The sequence below is a fragment of the Capricornis sumatraensis genome, chromosome 2 (genome assembly GCF_032405125.1).
Source record: "Capricornis sumatraensis isolate serow.1 chromosome 2, serow.2, whole genome shotgun sequence".
Taxonomy (NCBI): domain Eukaryota; kingdom Metazoa; phylum Chordata; class Mammalia; order Artiodactyla; family Bovidae; genus Capricornis; species Capricornis sumatraensis.
Genome location: NC_091070.1, coordinates 192984244 through 193005538, shown reverse-complemented (window position 1 = coordinate 193005538; position 21295 = coordinate 192984244). Strand labels below are relative to the sequence as shown.

The window sequence follows — 21295 nt, the reverse complement described above, 5'->3', positions numbered from 1 at the left end:
ACGTGTGCTCATAAAGGCCTGGGAGCCCATCGGCAGAGGAGCCCTTGCTGTCGCTCGGGTTTCCCAGCACAGCCCAGAGAAATTCCACCTGGTGCAGACCGAGGGGAACGCTTCTCTAATGAAGGGCCCAAGACACACGGAAGGAACTAGGCTCCCTGGCCCCCATTCCCACAACATTTCTAAATTCTGGGGTTATTTTTTCAGATGCACATCGGTGTTAGGTTAGAAATAATGATGCCAGCTGAGTAATTGTGGCCTCACTCAGAGTGTGGTACTTACTGCCGTGGGGATATAAATGAAGAGTGAATATCCATAGACGCATACAATCTCCAAAAATGAATAGGAAACGATATTCATAACTTTACTGTTTCTCCATACAAGGAAACCCCAGAGTGCGAGAGGAACCAGCCAGGCGTAGGCATAGATGATTGTGGCTGCGATGGACACTGAGGGCGAGAAGACACAAGTTGCAATTCCACTGTCGCGGTACTTCGGGGACCCACTGGACTCACTTCCTGCAGGGGTGTCCATCTGCCTCACTGGGTCAGGGGATGATGTCTTACTGGTTTCGGTCCCTGAGCCTGGCAAGGTACCCGATAAACAGCAGATGCTCGATAAATGTGCCGAATCCGTGTTCCTTCAGCATCTGACTTTGTGATGATGACTAGTAGTCTCTCCTATGGCTTCTATAATTCACTTTATAACTAACAACTAATAGTATTAAATGACTGAATTATGTACTGAAATACTTCCGAGGACCATACTACAAGTATTTAAATACATGGAGCATTCCAATCAAATAAAAGTCAACTATCCCCTTGGAAGAACGTGTCCTCTTTCCTAATATAACAAAAGCTGACACTGATTTCTTTAGCAAATTTATGAAAATACCCTGGGAACAGATTAACTTGTTCTGTGTGCTATTTAGAGTTCCTTCTGTCTCTGAAACAGGGAGCTTCAGCTCATTGATGTATTGCTTAAAATATTCTCCAGTTCCACTTTCTTCTTTAAATATTTCTTGTCTCTGCGGTGGAAATGCTACTGAGTGACTCCTCAGAGCAGCAGTGTTCACTGCATTACTTACGGTCCGTCCCTCCTCCTTCCCAGCAGCAGCATGTCCTAGAGGGTTCGGCTTCACTCTTCTGGAGTGGAGGATCCTAACTGTGGCTCAGTCCACAACACCAGCCCTTCCCACGTGAAAATCAGCAGGTAACCCATCAAATGCTCTTGGCAAGAACAAAAGCACTCCTAGCAACTATGGCCAGGCTCTGGGTAAGATATGTGATTGTCCAAAACATCTTCCAGCTCCCAGAGCAGTTTTTTCATATAAGTAACTCTGTCATTAAGTCAAATGTAATTTTGCTGATCTACTGCCTTTTTCTTGAATAAGGAAAGGAAGAGGCAGGAAGCTGCTGCTATGACAATGGCTGTCCACTGTCAGGCATTACACTGAGTGCTTTACTGAGAGGTGACACTGTATAACAATCAGAGCTACAGACTGTATGCGTAGACGCTAATCTTAGCTCTGCCGCTTGCTGCTTAGTCACCAAGTTGTGTCTGACTCTTTGCCACCCCATGGACTACTGCGGCCCGCCAGGCTGATCTATCTGTGGGATATCCCACGCAAGAAATGCTGGAGTGGGTTGCCATTTCCTTCTTCAAGGGATCTTCCCAACCCAGGGATTGAACCCAGATCTCCTACCTGGCAGGTGGATTCTTTACCACTGAACCACCTCGGAAGCCCAGCTCTGTCACTGATATTAATAGATGAGTGGTGAGTTACTTAACCTTCCTGCCTCAGTATCCTCATCTGTAAAATGGGAATAATAACAGTACACTACCTTATAAGACTATTAGAATTAAATGAGTAAAAACAGGTATGTTTAGAACACTGACTGATAAATAATAAATGCCCAATCAAGAATAAGCTTTTTATACTGTTAACTGATATATAAATACATTATTTCATATAAACTATATCTTTACTCTAGAGATGACGAAATAAGATCAGAGACCTAAGTGGTTTGGTTAGGGTCAAATAATTAATAAGTGGGGAAGCAGGATCTGACCTTGGATGTGTCAGTTACACTCTTTACATAAAATGGAAAAATATTGACTGATTGAGTCAATGACGACCTCACTAGCATATATATCCCAAGACACTCTGACACTGGGATGCCCAGTCCAACAGGAATAAGAACAGACAAGGACCCCCGCCCCCCGCCCTCCCCGCTTCCCTCCCAGCTTCCACACCCCCAGGTAGGGTGACTCACTCCTCTTCTCTGTCAATATACTTCTACAGACCTCTGATACAGAAATTAACATAAGCCATTTACTACAGCAATATCCATTTACCTATTTTTCTTTACTTAACCACTGAACTACTTGAAGGCAGATTGAGAGCTCATGGATAACAATGATTGAGTTAAATTTAAACCAAGGTCACCTGACAAATGCAGCTGGGACTGACTCCACATGGAGGAGAGAAGGGCAAACAGGCACAGAGAGTGAGGGCAGGACAGGAAGGCCACATGGACACACAGACAGGCAAAAACAGTATTCCGTAGACACACAGGCATGTGTACATACACATACGGCAATAGTTCATTTTACTGAATCCTTTCTGTACAAGGCACTATTTTAACCTCTTTAGAGACATCACTTCTTTATTCTTACAATAGCCCTATAATATAGATATTCTTACTCCCATTTCACTGACAAGGAATCTGAGGTCAAGAGAGATGAAATAATTTGTCCAACAAGGTAGAAGCTGGTGAGTAAAGAGGGAGGCAGAAGCCGATGGCTGGGTGCCCGAGCCCATGCCCTTACACAGCTTCTCAACAGGAGAGCGGGTCGTCAGGGACAGAGCGAGGGAAGGAGAGGACAGAGAATGGGGCAAAGGCCAATCTCCTGCACAGCCAAACACTCCTGCCTTGGGTGGCTGTCACCTGCAAGTCCCTAAAAGCTGTTTTTTTGCGCCCAGCTATCCAATACTGCCACATGAAGTTTTGTTTATTTTTTTGACTGTGCTGCACAGTTTGTGGGATCTTAGTTTCCCAACGAGGAATCAAAGTCAGGCCCCCAGCAGTGGAAGCACAGTGTCCTAACCACTGGACCAGCAGGGCAAGTCCCTAGAAAGGAAGTTTTAAAACAAGAATATCATCCACAGGCCCATCTTCACTCAGACACTCTCACCTCTGCATTCTCCCTTCTCGGCGCTGACCGTCTGCAGACTTCTCTTTAACAAAATTGCTAACAGCACTGGTGTAAGTTTGGATTAGGAGTTCTCCACGTTGTTCTAAGTGCTTCATAATTAATGGCTACAGACATAGCTAGCTGAGTCATCATGCCTTAAATAACAAGGCCACTACTGCTGCTAACAGTTAGATAATGCAAATAACACTACAGTGGAGACCCTTCTACACACTGCTTTTTACTTACTTTGTACATCTTTCTTTGGAGACATTCTGATTGCTATGGGGCCTTGCCTTACAGTTTTCCAGAAGAGTACACAGATTCACAAGACGGTGAATACACTTAATGCCACTGAATTGCATGCTTAAAAATGGTTAGAATGGAACATTCTAGGTTATTTTAACAAAACAAAAGATAAAAAGACTATGTGGATTTATATGGACAGATGATTAGTTTTGAACCCTTATACAGGAAAATGGGCGGCAGGACCTACAGACAGGGGTCCAAGAACTCACAGTAAGCAACTGACAGCATTCCAAATAAGTCAAGCTATTCACCAACCTTTTCGGAATTCGGGCACATAGTGGTATGTCTTCTCTCCCAGATGGATTAAGAAGTTGGAAAGATTCCCACTGATTGCTATGGCAAAGACCAATGTGGCACATATCCAAAAGGGGCCTGCAAAGCAAACCAGAAAACTCAGACAAGAAAATGAGAAAACTCAGACAAGAAAATGATGAACCAGCCTCATGGAAGCAATGGAAAATGAAGTTTAGATGGAATCAGTGTTTGTTACGTGGGAATTTTCTTTTTAAAAGGTCAAATACACAACTCAGTAATTAGCTGCCTTAAAGATAGTGGGGATTGAAATGCACAAAACAAAACACCCTCCCCAATTAGGTGAATGAAGACACTGATTTGTTTATACGGCTCTTGTTGGAAGATCATCCAAAAAAATTCATGGACATTTTGTTAAAACTTCACAGGTTTAACAAACCTGTGGAGGATACAGGAAGCAAAGGTTACTTCCTTTACATAAATATCAGATGTTAATGCCAGAGAAAAAAATAATTAAAATTATATAGGTCCTTTGCTGTCTAAACAGATGATCAGGGCAAGCTTTAGGAAACAGTTCATTTAATCTAACAAATCACCATGGGTGTCTGTATGTGAGTGCATATGTAAGGCTTTCTTTTTTTCTTTTCTTTTTTTTTTAATGAAAAAGTAATACACACACATAGTGCATTGTTCAAACGGCACCAAAGGGGATATAGAGAAAATTAACCTTCTTTCCTCTCTGCTCCCTAGCTATTCATTCTCTTCCACAGAACTCACCACCATAACCAGTTTCTGGTGAACCCTGTCAGAGATTTCTATACACATAAAAGCAAATGCATATTTGTGTGTGTGCTTTAAAGAAATGCTAACATGCATATGTATTTTCACCGTATCATGTCCTGGAGATTCTACTATAGCTATTTATAAGTCACTTCAGTTGTGTCCGTCTCTATGTGACCCTATCAACTGTAGCCCACCAAGCTCCTCTGTCCACGGAATTCTCCAGGCAAGAATACTGGAGTGAGTTGTCATGCCCTCCTCCAGGGGATCTTCCAACCCAGGGATTGAACCCACGTGTCTCATGTCTTCTGCCTTGGGAGGCAGATTCTTTACCACTATCACCACCTGGGAAGCCCATAAAATTCAGCTTATTCTTTTTAATGATTATAAAATATTCCACTAAGTGAATGAGTACACCATGCTTTAGAAGTCCCTTTGATCATTTCCCTTGATTTCTTGACCATTCTTGTTTCTCCCCATCTAGAAAAAGGACTATTTGAACAAATACAATTTATAAATCTAGAGATTTTAATAGATTTTAAGAATTTCATTTTTCAATTTCAGTAATATTCTGTAGGGCTTTTTTCTTTTGGATAACTGTAGGCACCTTGACATATCACAAAATTAAGAAAATTACTGCGCTGGGGGAGATGACTGGCAGAAATGGATGAGCACTTTTTGAGGCCAAGTTGGTTCCTGAAGGTGGGAAAGGATTCACAACAAGCACTTGACTGGGAAGCTCCAAAGAGTCACCAACATCAGCTTCCCAAGTAGCATCGCTGACTCACTAGCCTGCGGGCGCTCTGTTACAGCCAAGGATCAGATGATGTTCACTGCAGTACTCTGCATGCCTAGCACATAAACAGTGTAACAACAACCAAAAAAAAAAAAAAAAAAAAAACCACCCTTACAACCAGTAACAGTAATTTAAAAATCCCCCAAAGCTTTATTGAACAAATGAACAAAACTAACCATGTGTTATTGATGGGCTGAGACCATCGAAGCAGGTGACCACAAGTGATCAGAATACTAGCGTACTTGTAGACAGGAAGCAGAAGCTACCCTGTCAGCTGTTATTTACTAACTGCCTCCTTTCCTCTGGGCCCTGGTGCTGGGGACACAGCGATGTGTGACAGGCACAGTCACTGCCTCTGCTGCACTCAGGCACACAGGAGGCGTGGCCCCCAGAGACACACACCACCTGCTCCTCCCAGGCCTGCCACCAGGCTCCACACTGCCTTCTCTCTTGCTCATGCCTGCCAAATTCCTACTCCAATTACGGGGTGGGGTGGGAGGAAATGTCAACTTAGCTTGCATTGCGCATTTTTATATTATCAAATATTTCTAACAGACAGAAAAGCCCAAAGAATGATAAAACAAACACTGGCGCACTCATCGTGCTTATTTTTCAAATCTTTCTAATGCTGCGGTACTACTCATATCCTTCTCCAACATGCTTCATCGACTACGGTTCTGAGATGTGTCCTTGTTGATGCTTATAGATTAAATCCATTTCTAAAACCTACAGAATTCTGTATATGAACACACCATATTTACTTTGGTCATTTCCAAATATTTGCTAATTACAAGCAATGAGGAGGCAATGAAGAATAATGCCCTTCTATATGTCTTCTTATTTATCTAGGAGGAGAACTGCTAAGCTGTAGGGCAGGAGCATCTTCAGACTGCTCCAATTTGTGGTACCAGTTACATACCCACCCACATTTTACACAAGCTCCCATGGCTCCATATCCTTGGCAACATTTGATATCAATGTTTATGAAAAGCTGAGTTATAGCTCCTCTCTGTTTAGACCCTTCAGTGGCATCTCATTCAAGCTAAAGCCCAAGTCTTTACTTGCTTCTAAGACCCTACATGTGTCCCTCCACACTGCCCTCTGACCTCATCTACGAGACGCCCTTGTTCACTCCAGCCCATTCACACTAGTGTCTTCACCGTTCTTTGAGCACATGAGGCAAGTTCCTGCCTCAAGGCCTTCGTACATGCTGAGCTCTCTCTTCCATTTATTCACTTGGCTGTGCTGGGTCATAGTTACGGATGCGGGGTATAATTCACTGCACAGGGATCAAAGTGGGGCTCCTGCATTGGGAGGACAAAGTCTCAGCCACTGGACCATCAGAGAGATCCCAGAACTCTCTTTTTCAAATGCTCTTCTCTGAGATACTTACTTGCATTGCTCCCAATTCCTTCAGGTGTTTACTCAGAATCCACCTTTTAAATTTTTTAAAAGATTCAAATCCACCCACCTACATAAACATTTACAGTCTCTCTTCTCTGCCTTTAAACTTTTACCTTAGCATTTATCACTAGCATACTGTGTATTTTACCTATTTTCTTTGTCTACTGTTAAACTTAGATTATAAACTGCCTCTGAGCAGAGACTTTTGTCTGTTTTTATTACTGCTGTACCTCCAGCGCCTAGAATAGTGCGTGCTTCGTATTTGTTAACTGAATGAATAAACGAAGACAAGCCAAGTTGTATGATGGCTAAATTGATGCACATAAATGATATCCTGTTTTAGTTTTATTTCCCTGATTACAGGCATGTGCTAAGTCACCTCAGTGGTGTTTGACTCTTTGTGACCCTATGGACTGTCGCCCGCCAGGCTCCTCCGTCCATGGGATTCTCCAGGCAATACTTGAGTTGCCATGCCCTCCTGCAGGAGACCTTCACAACCCAGGGATCGAATCTGCATCTCGTAGGTGTCCTGCATTGGAAGGCAGGTTCTTTACCATTAGTGCCCCCTGGGAAGGCTTATTACAGGTGTAGCTAAGCATTTTTTCATGTATTTATTGGCCATTCGGGTTTCCTTTTCTGTGAATTGCTTATTTTTTGCTAGAATTTATAATTGGTTTTACTCTTATAATCAGTAGGCACTCTACATGTATTCTTGATTTTTACCTTTTGTGGGTTATGTGCTCTGAAATATTATCTTTGGTCGGTGGTTTATTTATTTTTCCTTGTTTATGGTTTATTTTGTGGTATAGAAATTTTAAATTTTGGTGTAAATGTAGTCAAGTTCATTCATCTCTCCCTCAGATCCTGCAGACTGGCTCTTCTGTTATCTTGCTCCTAACCACCTTCCTCCAATCCACCCCAAGAGAAGGTCAGCCCTCTCTTCTAAAAACCTTTCTTTTTTCTAGTCGTACTTTTTTTTTTTTTTTTGGTTACACTATGTGGCATGTGGGGTCTTCCCTGATCAGGGATCAAACCTGTGTTGCCTGCATTGGGAGTGCAGAATTCTAACTACTGCACTGCCAGAGAGATCCTGTACTTTCTCGTTTTAAGCATGTCTGTGAGCTCATGACGGCTTCCCCAGTGGCTCAGGTGGTAAAGAGCCTGCCTGACAATGCAGGAGATGCGGGTTAGATTCCTGGGTCCGCAAGATCCCCGGGAGGAGGAAATGACAACCCACTCCAGTATTCTTGCTTGGAGAATCCTGTGGAGAGAAGAGCCTGTTGAGCTACAGTCTGTAGGGTCTCAAGGTGTCAGACAGGACTTAGCGACTAGAACAACATGAATTTATGAGGCTAATAGTGCTGTGCAAAGAAGAATGTTTCAGGATCAAAGGTGAGTGGAAAGGAGACTTTCCTCAGCATCCATTAGAGCAGTTCCACTTTCAGTTCAGTTCAGTTCAGTGGCTCAGTCGTGTCCGACTCTTTGCGACCCCATGAATCGCAGCACGCCAGGCCTCCCTGTCCATCACCAACTCCTGGAGTTCACTCAGACTCACGTCCATTGAGTCCGTGATGCCATCCAGCCATCTCATCCTCTGTCGTCCCCTTCTCCTCCTGCCCCCGATCCCTCCCAGCATCAGAGTCTTTTCCAATGAGCCAACTCTTCTCATGAGGTGGCCAAAGTACTGGAATTTCAGCTTTAGCATCATTTCTTCCAAAGAAATCCCAGGGCTGATCTCCTTTAGAATGGACTGGTTGGATCTCTGTGCAGTCCAAGTTCCACTTTAACTGATTCTAAATATTGGATAACATCCATAACATTTGATGAAAAGTTTCTGGAGCTTAAAAACACCAGTTTAATAGAGTAAGTAGGAGCTTTATATTAACACTAAACCAGGTGCTGCGAGGGTATACAGTCGCTTCAGTTCCGTCCAACTCCTTGAGACCTCATGGACTCTAGCCCATCAGGCTCTTCTGTCCATGGAATTCTCCAGGTAAGAGCACTGGAGTAGGTTACCAAGACCTCCTCCAGGGGATCTTCCCCACCCAGGGATCAAACCCACATCTCTTACGTCTCCTGCATTGGCACCGCTTAGGAAGCCCAAACTAGGTGCCAGTTTTACTTTAACTATTTATAATAAATAGTCGGTTTATTATACAATATTACATTAGTTTCAAGTGTACATAGCACATCATAATTTTTAAATATTATATTCCATTTTTAGTTATTATAAAATATTAGCTATATTCCCTGTGCTGCATCCTTACAGCTTTTTTATTTTATACATAAGCAGTTTGTACCTCTTAACCCTCTGCATCATGAGAAACGCTGGACTGGAAGAAACACAAGCTGGAATCAAGACTGCCAGGAGAAATATCAATAACCTCAGATATGCAGATAACACCACCCTTATGGCAGAGAGTGAAGAGGAACTAAAAAGCCTCTTGATGAAAGTGAAAGAGGAGAGTGAAAAAGTGGGCTTAAAGCTCAACATTCAGAAAACAAAGATCATGGCATCCAGTCCCATCACTTCATGGCAAATAGATGGGGAAACAGTGGAAACAGTGTCAGACTTTATTTTGGGGGGCTCCAAAATCACTGAAGATGGTGATTGCAGCCATGAAATTAAAAGACGCTTACTCCTTGGAAGAAAAGTTATGAGCAATCTAGATAGTATATTGAAAAGCAGAGACATTACTTTGCCGACTAAGGTCCATCTAGTCAAGGCTATGGTTTTTCCAGTAGTCATGTATGGATGTGAGAGTTGGACTGTGAAGAAGGCTGAGCGCCGAAGAATTGATGCTTTTGAACTGTGGTGTTGGAGAAGACTCTTGAGAGTCCCTTGGACTGCAAGGAGATCCAACCAGTCCATTCTGAAGGAGATCAACCCTGGGATTTCTTTGGAAGGAATGATGCTAAAGCTGAAACTCCAGTACTTTGGCCACCTCATGCGAAGAGTTGACTCATTGGAAAAGACCCTGATGCTGGGAGGGAGCGGGGGCAGGAGGAGAAGGGAACGACAGAGGATGAGATGGCTGGATGGCATCACGGACTCGATGGACATGAGTCTGAGTGAACTCTGGGAGTTGGTGATGGACAGGGAGAACTGGCGTGCTGCGATTCATGGGGTCACAGAGAGTCGGATACGACTGAGTGACTGAACTGACTGAGTGACTGAACCCTCTACCCCTATCCTGCCCCTCCTCCCTTCCCTCTCCCCACTGGTAACTACTAGTTTGTTCTCTATATCTGTGAATTTGTTTCTTTTCTGTTAGATTCACCAGTTTTAGTTCTTATATTCCACATATAAGTGAAATCATACAGCATGTCTTTTTCTGTCTGACTTATTGAACTAAAGTATGATACCCTCCCAGTTCATCCATAATGTTGCTAATGGGAGTTCTTAGTTTGACAGCTTCAATCTTAGTTTTCTCACATGGAAAACAGAGATAATGGCACTTAATACATTGCCCTCTTGAAAGGATTAAAGACTGTATGTACTGATTGGTACACAACAGATTCTCATGAATTCCTCTTCCTCTTATAATCAACATGTATAATTGCTCTAAAACTTACTGTTTAGGGTTGAACATATAAATTACTGAACACCACTGAGCATCAGGTTCTTCATTAGAAAAATGGGGATAATAACACCTACCTCAGAGGTCGCTGAAAGAACTAGCTGTGTCCACGTACACCAAGCCTAGCACAGAGCACCTGAACACAGAAGCACCGAGTCTCTGGCTCTCTCCTCCCCGCAAACACAGAAGTCACCAGTGTTGGAACCCTTTCCCTCAGAAGCACCGGATGGACCTCTGGCCCCTCCTCAGACAGCAGGGAGGTTGGGATGACACCAATCCCTAGGCTCATCCCCTTACAAACTCCCAAGGGGAAGCCAGCCTGTCTGAGGGGCAGGGCTGGAACTCAGCATATCAATGAGTAAGTATAAGAGAGCCTCCTCCACACTCACCCCAACCACCAAATCCTCTAAAGTTAAAATCAATAATCTCCTCTATATGAAGTGACTTAATTTGTCCCAAGTTTGTAATGTCATTTGAAGACTTTCAAAGGACACACTATTCTTGTCATCATAGCATTAATCAAACATGTAATTCCATTTTCTCCAAAATTCTTTGCAAGAGCTGCTACTGAAGCTCAGAACAGACCAACAAAACGCTCATGCCCCACCAACAGTGTGCTTCGCCAGCTTTCGAGGCAACCCACACCCTCATCTGCATTTAGCCGGTACATGAAAAAGAACTAAAACGGTGCTACACGTACCGTAGAGATCTGGATTGCTGCGGATATACAACCTTACAAAGTTTTTTCCTGGTATTGGCAAAAGAGACCCCTTTATTCTGTCAAAGACCTGCAAAACAGCATAGCGGTAAACCTACAGATGATTTTTTTCTTAAAGTTTAGTGTAAAGTTTACTGCAAAATTGAAACAGTTATTAGAGCTTTTATTATTTATTATCTTTTTATTATTTCATTTAGTATTTTCAAGTGCCAATAACCCTTTACTTTTGCAGACCATATCCAGTATGCAATGCCTGTCACATTACTTGACTGTTTAACAGCAGAAGAACTAAGTGTGCATCATACATCAAAAGAAAGGTGAAAGTGGTTTACAGACCTGGTGAGTGTCTACATCAAAGAACGTCTGATAGTATTCAAATGTCCAGAAGGGGGAGCTTTTCTTCTGTCCAGCAAGTAACTGTCAGAGGTAAAATAAAACATAATGAACACAGAACTTCCTTATTCTAGCCACCCAGACAGAGAAAGAGAGAGGATCTAAGAGAAACTCAAGAAATACGAAAGACCAAGCTCCTCTACACTCACCTATCACTTTTGCCATAGCCACACCCAGTTCCTCAGTTCAGTCAGTTCAGTCGCTCAGTTGTGTCCAACTCTTTGCAACCCCATGAATTGTAGCACGCCAGGCCTCCCTGTCCATCACCATCTCCCAGAGTTCACTCAGACTCAGGTCCATAGAGTCAGTGATGCCATCCAACCATCCCATCTTCTGTCGTCCCCTTCTCCTGCCCCCAACTCCTCCCAGCATCAGGGTCTTTTCCAATGAGTCAGTTCTTCACATCAGGTGGCCAAAGTATTGCAGTTTCAGCTTCAGCATCAGTCCTTCCAATGAACACCCAGGACTGATCTCCTTTAGGATGGACTGCTTGGATCTCCCTGCAGTCCAAGGACTCCTAAGAGTCTTCTCCAACACCACAGTTCAAAAAGCATCAATTCTTCAGTGCTCAGCTTTCTTCACAGCCCAACTCTCACATCCATACATGACCACTGTAAAAATCACAGCCTTGACTAGACGGACCTTTGTTGGCAAAGTAATATCTCTGCTTTTGAATATGCTATCTAGGTTGGCCATAACTTTCCTTCCAAGGAGTAAGCGTCTTTTAATTTCAAGGCTGCAATCACCATCTGCAGTGATTTTGGAGCCCCCCCAAAAGTCTGACACTGTTTCCACTGTTTCTCCATCTATTTCCCATGAAGTGATGGGACAGGATGCCATAATCTTTGTTTTCTGAATGTTGAGCTTTAAGCTAACTTTTTCACTCACCTTTTTCACTTTCATCAAGAGGCTTTTTAGTTCCTCTTCACTTCTTGCCATTGCGTGATACAAAATAAGCATCAGTTTTGAAGTTTTATCAAAAGGTTTTTAATCCTGGTCCCTCCACTAGGGGGCAGCTTCATCAAATCACTAGACTCATCTCAGTCTCCCTAATCTAAAAAAGTATAGCTAACAGATCTGCCTTCTAGGGTTATAGGGAGGATTAGATTAATCATTGGCACTTCCCCAGTGCCTCAGTTGGTAAAGAATCCACCTGCCATTGCAGAAAATTTAAATTTGATCCCTGGGTTGGGAAGATCCCCTGGAGGAGGAAAGGGCAACCCACTCTGGTACTCTTGTGTGGGAAATCCCATAGACAGAGGAGCCTGGCAGGCCACAGTCCACGGGGTCGCAAAGAGTTAGACATGACTTAGCAGCTAAACAACTCTAGTACAGAAGGACTCAGACTGCCTCAGTTTAAAGTTCCCTCTGAAAAAAAAAAAAAATAAATAAAGTTCCCTCTGCACCTGCCAGCTGCATGTCCTGGGGCAAGTCACTTAAACCCTGTGCCTCAGGCTTCTCATTTATAAAACAAGTACAGGATCGCTTCCTGGCCTTTTGGCTAAGTTCAGGTGTAAAAGGAGTATAAGAATACTTCCTTGCATATTGGGTTGTTTTGAGGATTACATGAGATGATCCAAGTGAAACTTCAAATGGTGTTTGGCAGCTATTAAACACTGAATGCTGCTGCTGCTGCTAAGTCGCTTCAGTCGTGTCCAACTCTGTGCGACCCCATAGACGGTAGCCCAGGCAACCAGGCTCCCCTGTCTCTGGGATTCTCCAGGCAAGAACACTGGAGTGGGCTGCCATTTCCTTCTCCAATGCATGACAGTGAAAAGTGAAGTCGCTCAGTCATGTCCGACTCTTCGCAATCCCATGGACTGCAGCCTACCAGGCTCCTCCGCCCATGGGATTTTCCAGGCAAGAGTACTGGAGTGGGGTGCCACTGCCTTCTCTGTAAACACTGAATAAATGTCAGCTATTGTGATTATAATGATGAGAAGAGTCAATATATTACTTTCAGATGAGGAAATCCAGGCTTAGGGAAATTAAAATATCTTACCCAAGACCACAGAGCTATTACTACTGGCCAGACCAGGACTCAAACTCAGGCTCCTAAGTCTGAGCTCTTGCTGTGATATCTAGTATATAATGGTATTTAATTTGGCATAAACTCTGGTACTTATTTTGGTATTTCATGGAGTTCCACAAAGCACAGCCGGCACTCCACTATTTCATAAGCCTGTGAACACACTGCTACAAATCGAGTACTCCTCTAGTGAATCAAAAGCATGATCCATTTATAAAATATCACTAGAAATACTACTGGGCTGGCCAAAAAGTTCCTAGCACACAGGAAACTGCAATAAATGCATGGATGAGGTTTTTTAAAGTTAAAAGAAAAAAAAAATTTCAAACACAAGTCCAAACCTCAGTTTTGTCAGAGTCATCGTTTCCTAGTAACTCATCATCTTCTTCTCTCCCCAAGCCTCTTGGGGGTCCTGGCTTATGCTTTGGGGTTTCACCAGGATCCTCGATGCTGATTGTGGTGGCATCTGGGTTTGCTGCTAGGGAAGTGGTTGTATCACCAAATTCTGAAATCAATTAGAGCACAAGGGTATCAGAGATCTTACTATTAATTTCAAGTCGAGCTGTTACAACCTCAGCTTTGCTATAGACCCTATTTGAGACAAATGGCAAAAGGCTCTAAAAAACATCTCATAGAAAACAAACTGACACAGAAAAATGATCATAAAGACAACAGAATCTGAAGTCAGACCTGAACTGTAGTCCTGGTTAAATTACTAAGTATTCAAGCCTGGGTAAGTAACTTAACCTCAATAAGCTTCAGTGTTCCCATCTCTTCCACAGGGAGAATAATATTTAAGGAATTGGGGGAAGTTAGGAGTATTACCATAAGTAAAGTCCTCAGCAGAGTGCCTAGCCCATAGCAAGTAACCAACCTAACTCTCTCTTCTTTGATTCAAGTTCAAAAAAAAATCTAATGGAAGTTACTGTTTTCCAATAAGTCCTATGTGATCACTACAGGGAACATGGAGACAAAGATGAAAGTGGAAACGATAGAATAAAAATCACTCCTGCGTGCGTGCGTGGTGCTTAGTTGCTTCGGTTGTGCCTGCCTCTGTGCGACGCTATGGACTGTGGCCTGCCAGGCTCCTCTGTCCACGGGGCTCTCCAAGGCAAGAATACTGGAGTGGGTTGCCATGCCTTCCTCCAAGGGATCTTCCTGACCCAGGGATCAAACTCCTGGCGACTTCTGTGTCTTCTGCATTGCAGCCAGATTTTTTTTCACCGCTGAGCCACCCAGGAAGCTCCCCAAAATCACTCTTAGTCCCACCCATATAAAACTAACACTATTAACTTTTGGTATATTTCCTTTTCTCTGTACAGTACATTCATACCAGTGATGATCACTCATTCAACAAATATTTACTATATGCCTACAACTGCCAAACACTGACTTAGGATGTGATAGCATACTATGTCAACAATTTTGTATGCTGCTCCGACTACTGGGGATTATACAAAAATGACTTTTTCATGTTATATCAGTGTTTATAATGAACATTTATGTGTCTACATAGTAGTCATTGAGCTGGAGGTAGGAAGATTAGGAGAGAGACACCACAAGTTAATACAACTATTCCACTGCTATTGGATGTTTAGGTTGCTTCCCACTTTTATTAGAACAAATAACACTGTTAAGAGTATCTGTACAGAGACAGTTTTAGGGCTTATTGCCTTAGAATGAACACTATCTTAAAGAGATGGGAATACCAGACCACCTTACCTGCCTCTGCTGCCTCCTGTGCAACCTGTATCCAGGTCAAGAAGCAACAGTTAGAATCAGACATGGACCAAAAGACTGGTTCCAAATTGGGAAAGGAGTACACCAAGGCTGTATATTGTCACCCTGCTTATTTAACTTACATGCAGAGTACATCACAAGAAATGCTGGGCTGGATGAAACACAAGCTAGAATCAAGATTTGCAGAAGAAATATCAATAATCTCAGATGTGCTGATGACACCACCCTTATGGCAGAAAGTGAAGAGGAATTAAAGAGCCACTTGATGAAGGTGAAAAAGGAGAGTGAAAAAGCTGGCTTAAAACTCAACATTCAAAAAACTAAGATCATGGCATCCGGTCCCATCATATGGCAAATAGGTGGGGAAACAAAGGAAACAGTGACAGACTTTATTTTCCTGGGCTCCAAAAATCACTGCAGATGGTGACTGCAGCCACAAAATTAAAAGACACTTGCTCCTTGGAAGAAAAGCTATGACAAACCTAGACAGCATATTAAAAAGCAGGGACATTACTTTGCCAACAAACGTCCTTATAATCAAAGCTATGGTTTTTCCAGTAGTCATGTGTAGATCTGAGAGTCGGACCATAAAGAAGGTTGAAAGCTGCAGATTTGATGCTTTTGAACTGTGGTCCTGGAGAAGACTCTTGAGAGTCCCATGGACTGCAAGGAGATCAAACCAGTCAATCCTAAAGGAACTCAATCCTGTATATTCATTAGAAGGCTAAACCTGAAGCTCCAATACTTTGGCCACCTGATGCGAAGGGCTGACTCATTAGAAAAGACCCTGATGCTGGGAAAGACTGAAGGAGGAAACAGGAGGACAAGGGGACGACAGAGGATGAGACGGCTGGATGGCATCACCGACTCAACGGACATGAGTTTGAGCAAGCTCTGGGAGATGATGGACAGGAAAGCCTGGCATGCTGCAATTCATGGGGTCACAAAGAGTCGGACATGACTGAGTGACTGAACAACAACAATGAACATTATCAGCGTGATCACTAGGTCAAAGGGTACAAATCATTTTTAGGGCTCTTGAGCCATATTGGTAAACTGCCCTCCAAAAGAACCTTGCCCATTCATGTCCACCAGCAATGCTCATGACTTCCTATCTCCAGGCATCCTAACAAACTTTATTTAGCCACTCAGATAAAATTCAGGGTAGCTGTGGAATTTGACAGATCTAGGGAAAAGTCGGGAAAACCCCTGGAGAAGGAAATGACAACCCACCCCAGTATTCTTGCCTGAGAAATCCCCTGGACAAAGGAGACTGGCAGGCTACAGTCCATGGGGTTGCAAGAGAGTCAGATAAACCTTAGCTACGAAACAGCAACAACAACAAAAGGAAGGGTATCAACAGGGCACCACTCTAACCCTAGAAGCATGGCAGTGGGATGGGGCGCTTGCATAACCGAGCCCAATCTTATTGGCTTTCAGCGATGCAAATAGTCTGTGGAGAGAAATAAAGTGACTGACATTAATGAGATGGCTGATATATAACAATTACTCAAGTTTCCATCTCCAGGGTTTTGGCAGCATGAGGCTCTGAAGTGAGACGGTCCTTTGTTTAAGATAAACTAGCACTCCATGACCTTGGGCAAATTACTCCATATCTCCGAGTCTTGGTTTCTTCAACTATAAAATGTAGATAATACTTATCTCACAGAAATGTTGAGGATGATATGAGGTAACAATAAATATTTTTATAGCTATCATTTATTGACTGGGCAGGGCACTGACATTTTAAAAAATGGTTATAACTTTGCCTGAGAGAATCAGACCAAGGAAGATATATTTAAGTCTCATATTTAAAAAGCAGTAGTTTACCAGAGGAAGGACATGCCAGAAGGAGGAACGGAGACTGTCACTTTAGAGGTACCAAGTCCAAAGAGGTTCAAGGGAGGGAGATAACTCCTCAAGCTGCCCTATGAGAAGGGTGGGGACAGCATCTGATGCCAAGGGGTGTAGGATGAGCAAGACCCAGAAGATGAAAAACGTGTCCCGTGTGTGAAGAACAGCAGACGGCCTAGCTTGATTTGTATGTAGGATGTGTGTGCCTTGCACATGACTGTTCACACATTCTGCTCCGAAGCAGTCATTCTTGTCCATCTCAGCCCCTTAAGAGCAAGACGGGTGTGCTTATTTCTGCCACCAACACCACCTGCTTCTACATTTTCTGCTGTGTTTTGCCTCTGCTCCTTTCCTGACACTTCTCCCATCTGTAGGACCCTGACCTCCACTTTTTCATTTAACACCATTCCTCCTCGGAGAAGCTTTCCATGAGCCCCACAGCATCCTATGTTCTCTTCCAAACAGCAATTAAGTCCTGTGTGACTCAGCTTCTGCCTCCCCTCAAATCTGACCTTACGACAGCCTCCCCCTCCATCTGTGCTCTGGTACACTGGCATTCCTTTAATTCCTTGGGGAAAAAGATGAAACACACTCCCACTCTTCTCAAGTACTCTGCATAGGCTGTTCTTTAGACTTGAACTTTCATGCCCTGTACTCCCAGATAGGATGATCAAGGAAGGCCTCTGGAATGAAGTGAGATTTGAGCCGAGCAAGGGAACGAGTCATATGGCTATCTGCAGTAAGAGTGTCCTAAGCAGGAAGACGGCACGAAAGCCCTAAGTGTACCTGGTGTCTAGGAGGGACAGTGATGAGGCCCATGTGGGGAGGCAGAAAGAAAGGGCCAGAGTAGTACAAAATGAAATCGGAGGCAGAGGAGGCCTGGATCATGAGGGCCTCCTAAGCGCAGAAAGGGCTCCACCTTCCACTCCCAGGGAGATGGAGCCACTGAAAGGCTTTGGAGGAATGGCATGATCTGGCTTGGTTTTAAAGGACTACTCTGGATGCAAAACAAAGACAGCAGAAAGGTAAGGTAAGATGTGGGAAGATCTGAAGGAAGGAAAGGGCTATAATCCAGACATGAGGTGATGGTGACCTTGATTATGGTAGGAGAATGGTAGAGGTGGTAGGCAGTGGTCAGGTGCTGGATGTATTTTGAAGGCAGTGTTGACAGTACTGGCTGATAAAGTGGATTTTGCTTCAAACATTTTTTGTTTTCCTTAGGTAGGAAGAGCATAGGTTGTGATGCCTGGGTTCAAACTCTTCCTTACCACTTACTATAACCTTTAGGCAAATGACCTAATTTTTCTGTACCTTCATTTCCCCATTGGTAAAATAGGGAGAGTAAAATAACTACTTCATAAAGTTGACATAAGGATGAAAGGATTTATTTGTAAAGCACTTAGAACAGTATCTGCCATTTAGGAAATACTATGGGCTTCCCTGGAGGCTCAGATGGTAAAGAATCTACCTGCAATGTGGTAGATTCAAGTTCAACCCCTGTGTCAGGAAGATCCCTTGGAGAAGGGAATAGGAACCCGCTCCAGTATTCTTGCCTGGAGAATTCCATAGACAGAGGAGCCTGGAGGGCTATAGTCCATGGGGTCACAGTGTTAGACACAACTGAGTGCACACACATGCACGCACACACGTGTGCGTGCAAGTGGTTACAAGACAAAATGAGCATTCATCAATCCCTAGCTTATGTCAGGCTCTGGGCTGAGTTATGAACTTTTCTTTCATTACTTTAATAGCTTGGTGGTTTAGTTGTTAAGTCGTGTCTGACCCTTGCAACTCCATGGACTGTAGCCTGCCAGGCTCCTCTGTCCATGGGATTTTCCAGGCAAGAGTACTGGAGTGGGTTGCCATTTCCCTCTCCAGGGGATCTTCCCAACTCAGGAATCGAACCAGGGTCTCCTGCACTGCAGGCAGTCTTTACCAACTGAGCTACGAGGGCTAATAGTTTGTAGATATGTATTTAAAAGATCATTTAACAAAAGAATGTCTCCCTCACTAGACTGAGGGCTTTATAAAGGAAGACACTGACTATTCACTCTTCTACCCTGATAGTGAGAACAATGGTCACACTCATGAAAGACTTATTGATTTAATGAAGGAATGACCTGATTATGTTTCATCATAATAATCGTTTTATACGTTCATCTACTCAGCAGTGTAAAAAAAAAATCCCCTTTAACTTTTGATCTTCTGTACCTAGTAGAGTTCTAAGCACAAATTGGTGCTCAATAAATGCGTGTTTAACTAAAGCAGGAACTCTATAAACAATTTCTGTAATCTGCACTAAATTTACAATATTACCAACCTAGAGGGCCATTTGGCAAAAAAGAACAGCTAATACGGACAAATGGAATAACCTGTTGTGGCAAATATTCTTTTATGAAGATGTGTGAAATAATCTTCTTTAATATATGTGCCAGTATACCAACCGAAATCCATTGCTTTTACTACAGAAACGCTAATCATAAAAGGTGGACACTCAAATGATGTACCTTCAAACTGCAAGTCATCTACCGTTGCCATTCAGTCAGTGGGTCGTCTCCCAATTATTAGGAAGATAATCTGCAGAGGTCTAAAAGGAAAAAATAAATACACTTCATAGGATACCATAATACAGTATCTGCAAACATCTTATTTTAGGGTTAGAAATGGTGTTGCTTTCCCTTGTGTCCTTTTTTAGTGGGATTTGATAGGTTTATACAAAGATAACCATTTAGCATCAGTTACTATCAAAAATGTTATAAAGAAACTAAGGGGGTTGGCGAACAGGGGTCCATTGGTTCCATCCAATCTCACTCATAACGTGGGTGTTTAAGGGCCGAGTGCAGCCTGGAGACGGAAGGATGAGTAAGGGGAGACAGGGATTTGATAGAGACGGCTATGAGGGCAGTGGAGAGCAAAGACCGTAAGCCTAGCCCGTGGTTAAGGGCACAGGCTCTGGGGTTGGACAGACTTGGGTTTGAGTCCTGACTCTGCTGCTTCTGGCTATTTTGACTATGGGCTCCTCAGCACCTGTTTCCTCATCAGTAGAATGGATTTTATAATTGTACCTACTCACACGATGTTGGGTGCCATTAACTGAGACAAGTGAGTGTGAGGCGCTTAGTGCACAGCGAAGCAATTAGTAGGCGTTGGAGTAATGGGAACCCTGCAGCCTGGGGCCCCCTGAGCCCAGGATGGTCTGGGAAAGAGCTGCCCAAGACGCACGGGTAGTGTTTTAGGAGGAGGAGCTGGGCCGCAGCGACCCAGGTGGATAGATCCCGGGGTCTTTCAGTCCCTGGCCGGCCCCGCAGACCCCGCTGCCTCACCTCGGGGGCGCTCGGAGTCCAACCTGTCTCGGTAAGCCTGGGGCCTCAGATTCTCCGCGCTAGCTCTGGTCCCACGGAGTTGCCGGAAACCGGAGATCCGGGGGCAAACATTCTCCACCTCCTCCGGGCAGAGCTCCGCCCCCTTAAAGAAACAGCAGCTCCCGGAGACATCACTTCCCGAGACCTCAACAAGCAGCACCCTCCACAGCTCACTCCCTGCGCCACACACCTAAGGGAGAAGATCGGGTTCTTAAAGAGGCAGGTGGCCCGGGGCGGAGCGATGGGGATGCTGAGAGGGTCTGCTTTGGCTCACCTCGCTCCCGGGTCAGGGGTAGGGGAAGCAGAGAATTAGCTAGAGTGGGGTTTACTTTATATTTGGTTATATCTCTTTTCTTATTGAAATATGGAACAGCTTAAGGAAAGACAATTGTAAAAAGGAAAAAATACCATCAATCCTCCCATTCTTGGCCATTCTTTAAAAAAATTATTTATTTACTTATTTTAAAAGTCTAACCAGGGAGGGAGATGCAAGTCAATTACTTTTTGAGTGGTTGAATGCCCCTGATCTGGGTCAGGAGGATGTCTGTTCATAGAGACACCTCCGTCTGTGTGTACTTTGTTTCTTCACTCTTGCAACGGTCTGCCTTATGGTCTCTGGGCAGTGAGAGGTGTTACCCCTGTGTTACCCCTGTGTCCCCCGCACAGCATCTGATCAATGCCTTGACTACCACAGGAGCTCAGTAAGCGATGAAGTTGCACTGAGTGATCTGGTGAGAAACATTTTGCCCCTGCTCCCAGTGTTTGCTTGGTTAAGACCTACACATCCCTCAGATGTGGGTACACTTTGTTCCTCCTAGGGAACGCCCTCCTTCGCCTCTGAGGATTTCTTTTGCTCTCATAGTGCCCTGTATTTGCCTAAATCGC

At 43.8% G+C, this 21295-nt stretch overlaps 1 protein-coding gene across 2 annotated transcripts in view; it reads right to left on the bottom strand.

Moving 5' to 3' along the window:
* The window catches only part of YIPF1 (Yip1 domain family member 1), a 35736-nt gene extending 15295 nt beyond the window's left edge, over positions 1-20441 (bottom strand). For both annotated transcript variants that reach the window (XM_068965429.1, XM_068965430.1), the window contains exons 1-7: positions 20372-20441; positions 19556-19635; positions 13796-13959; positions 11369-11449; positions 11015-11102; positions 3757-3873; positions 280-446 (exon numbers count right to left, since the gene is read on the bottom strand). In XM_068965429.1, coding sequence (XP_068821530.1) covers positions 280-446; positions 3757-3873; positions 11015-11102; positions 11369-11449; positions 13796-13959; positions 19556-19586 — 648 coding nt within the window. In that variant the 5' untranslated portion in view covers positions 19587-19635; positions 20372-20441. The remainder of the gene's footprint in view (positions 1-279; positions 447-3756; positions 3874-11014; positions 11103-11368; positions 11450-13795; positions 13960-19555; positions 19636-20371) is intronic.
* Positions 20442-21295: the final 854 nt, after the last annotated feature.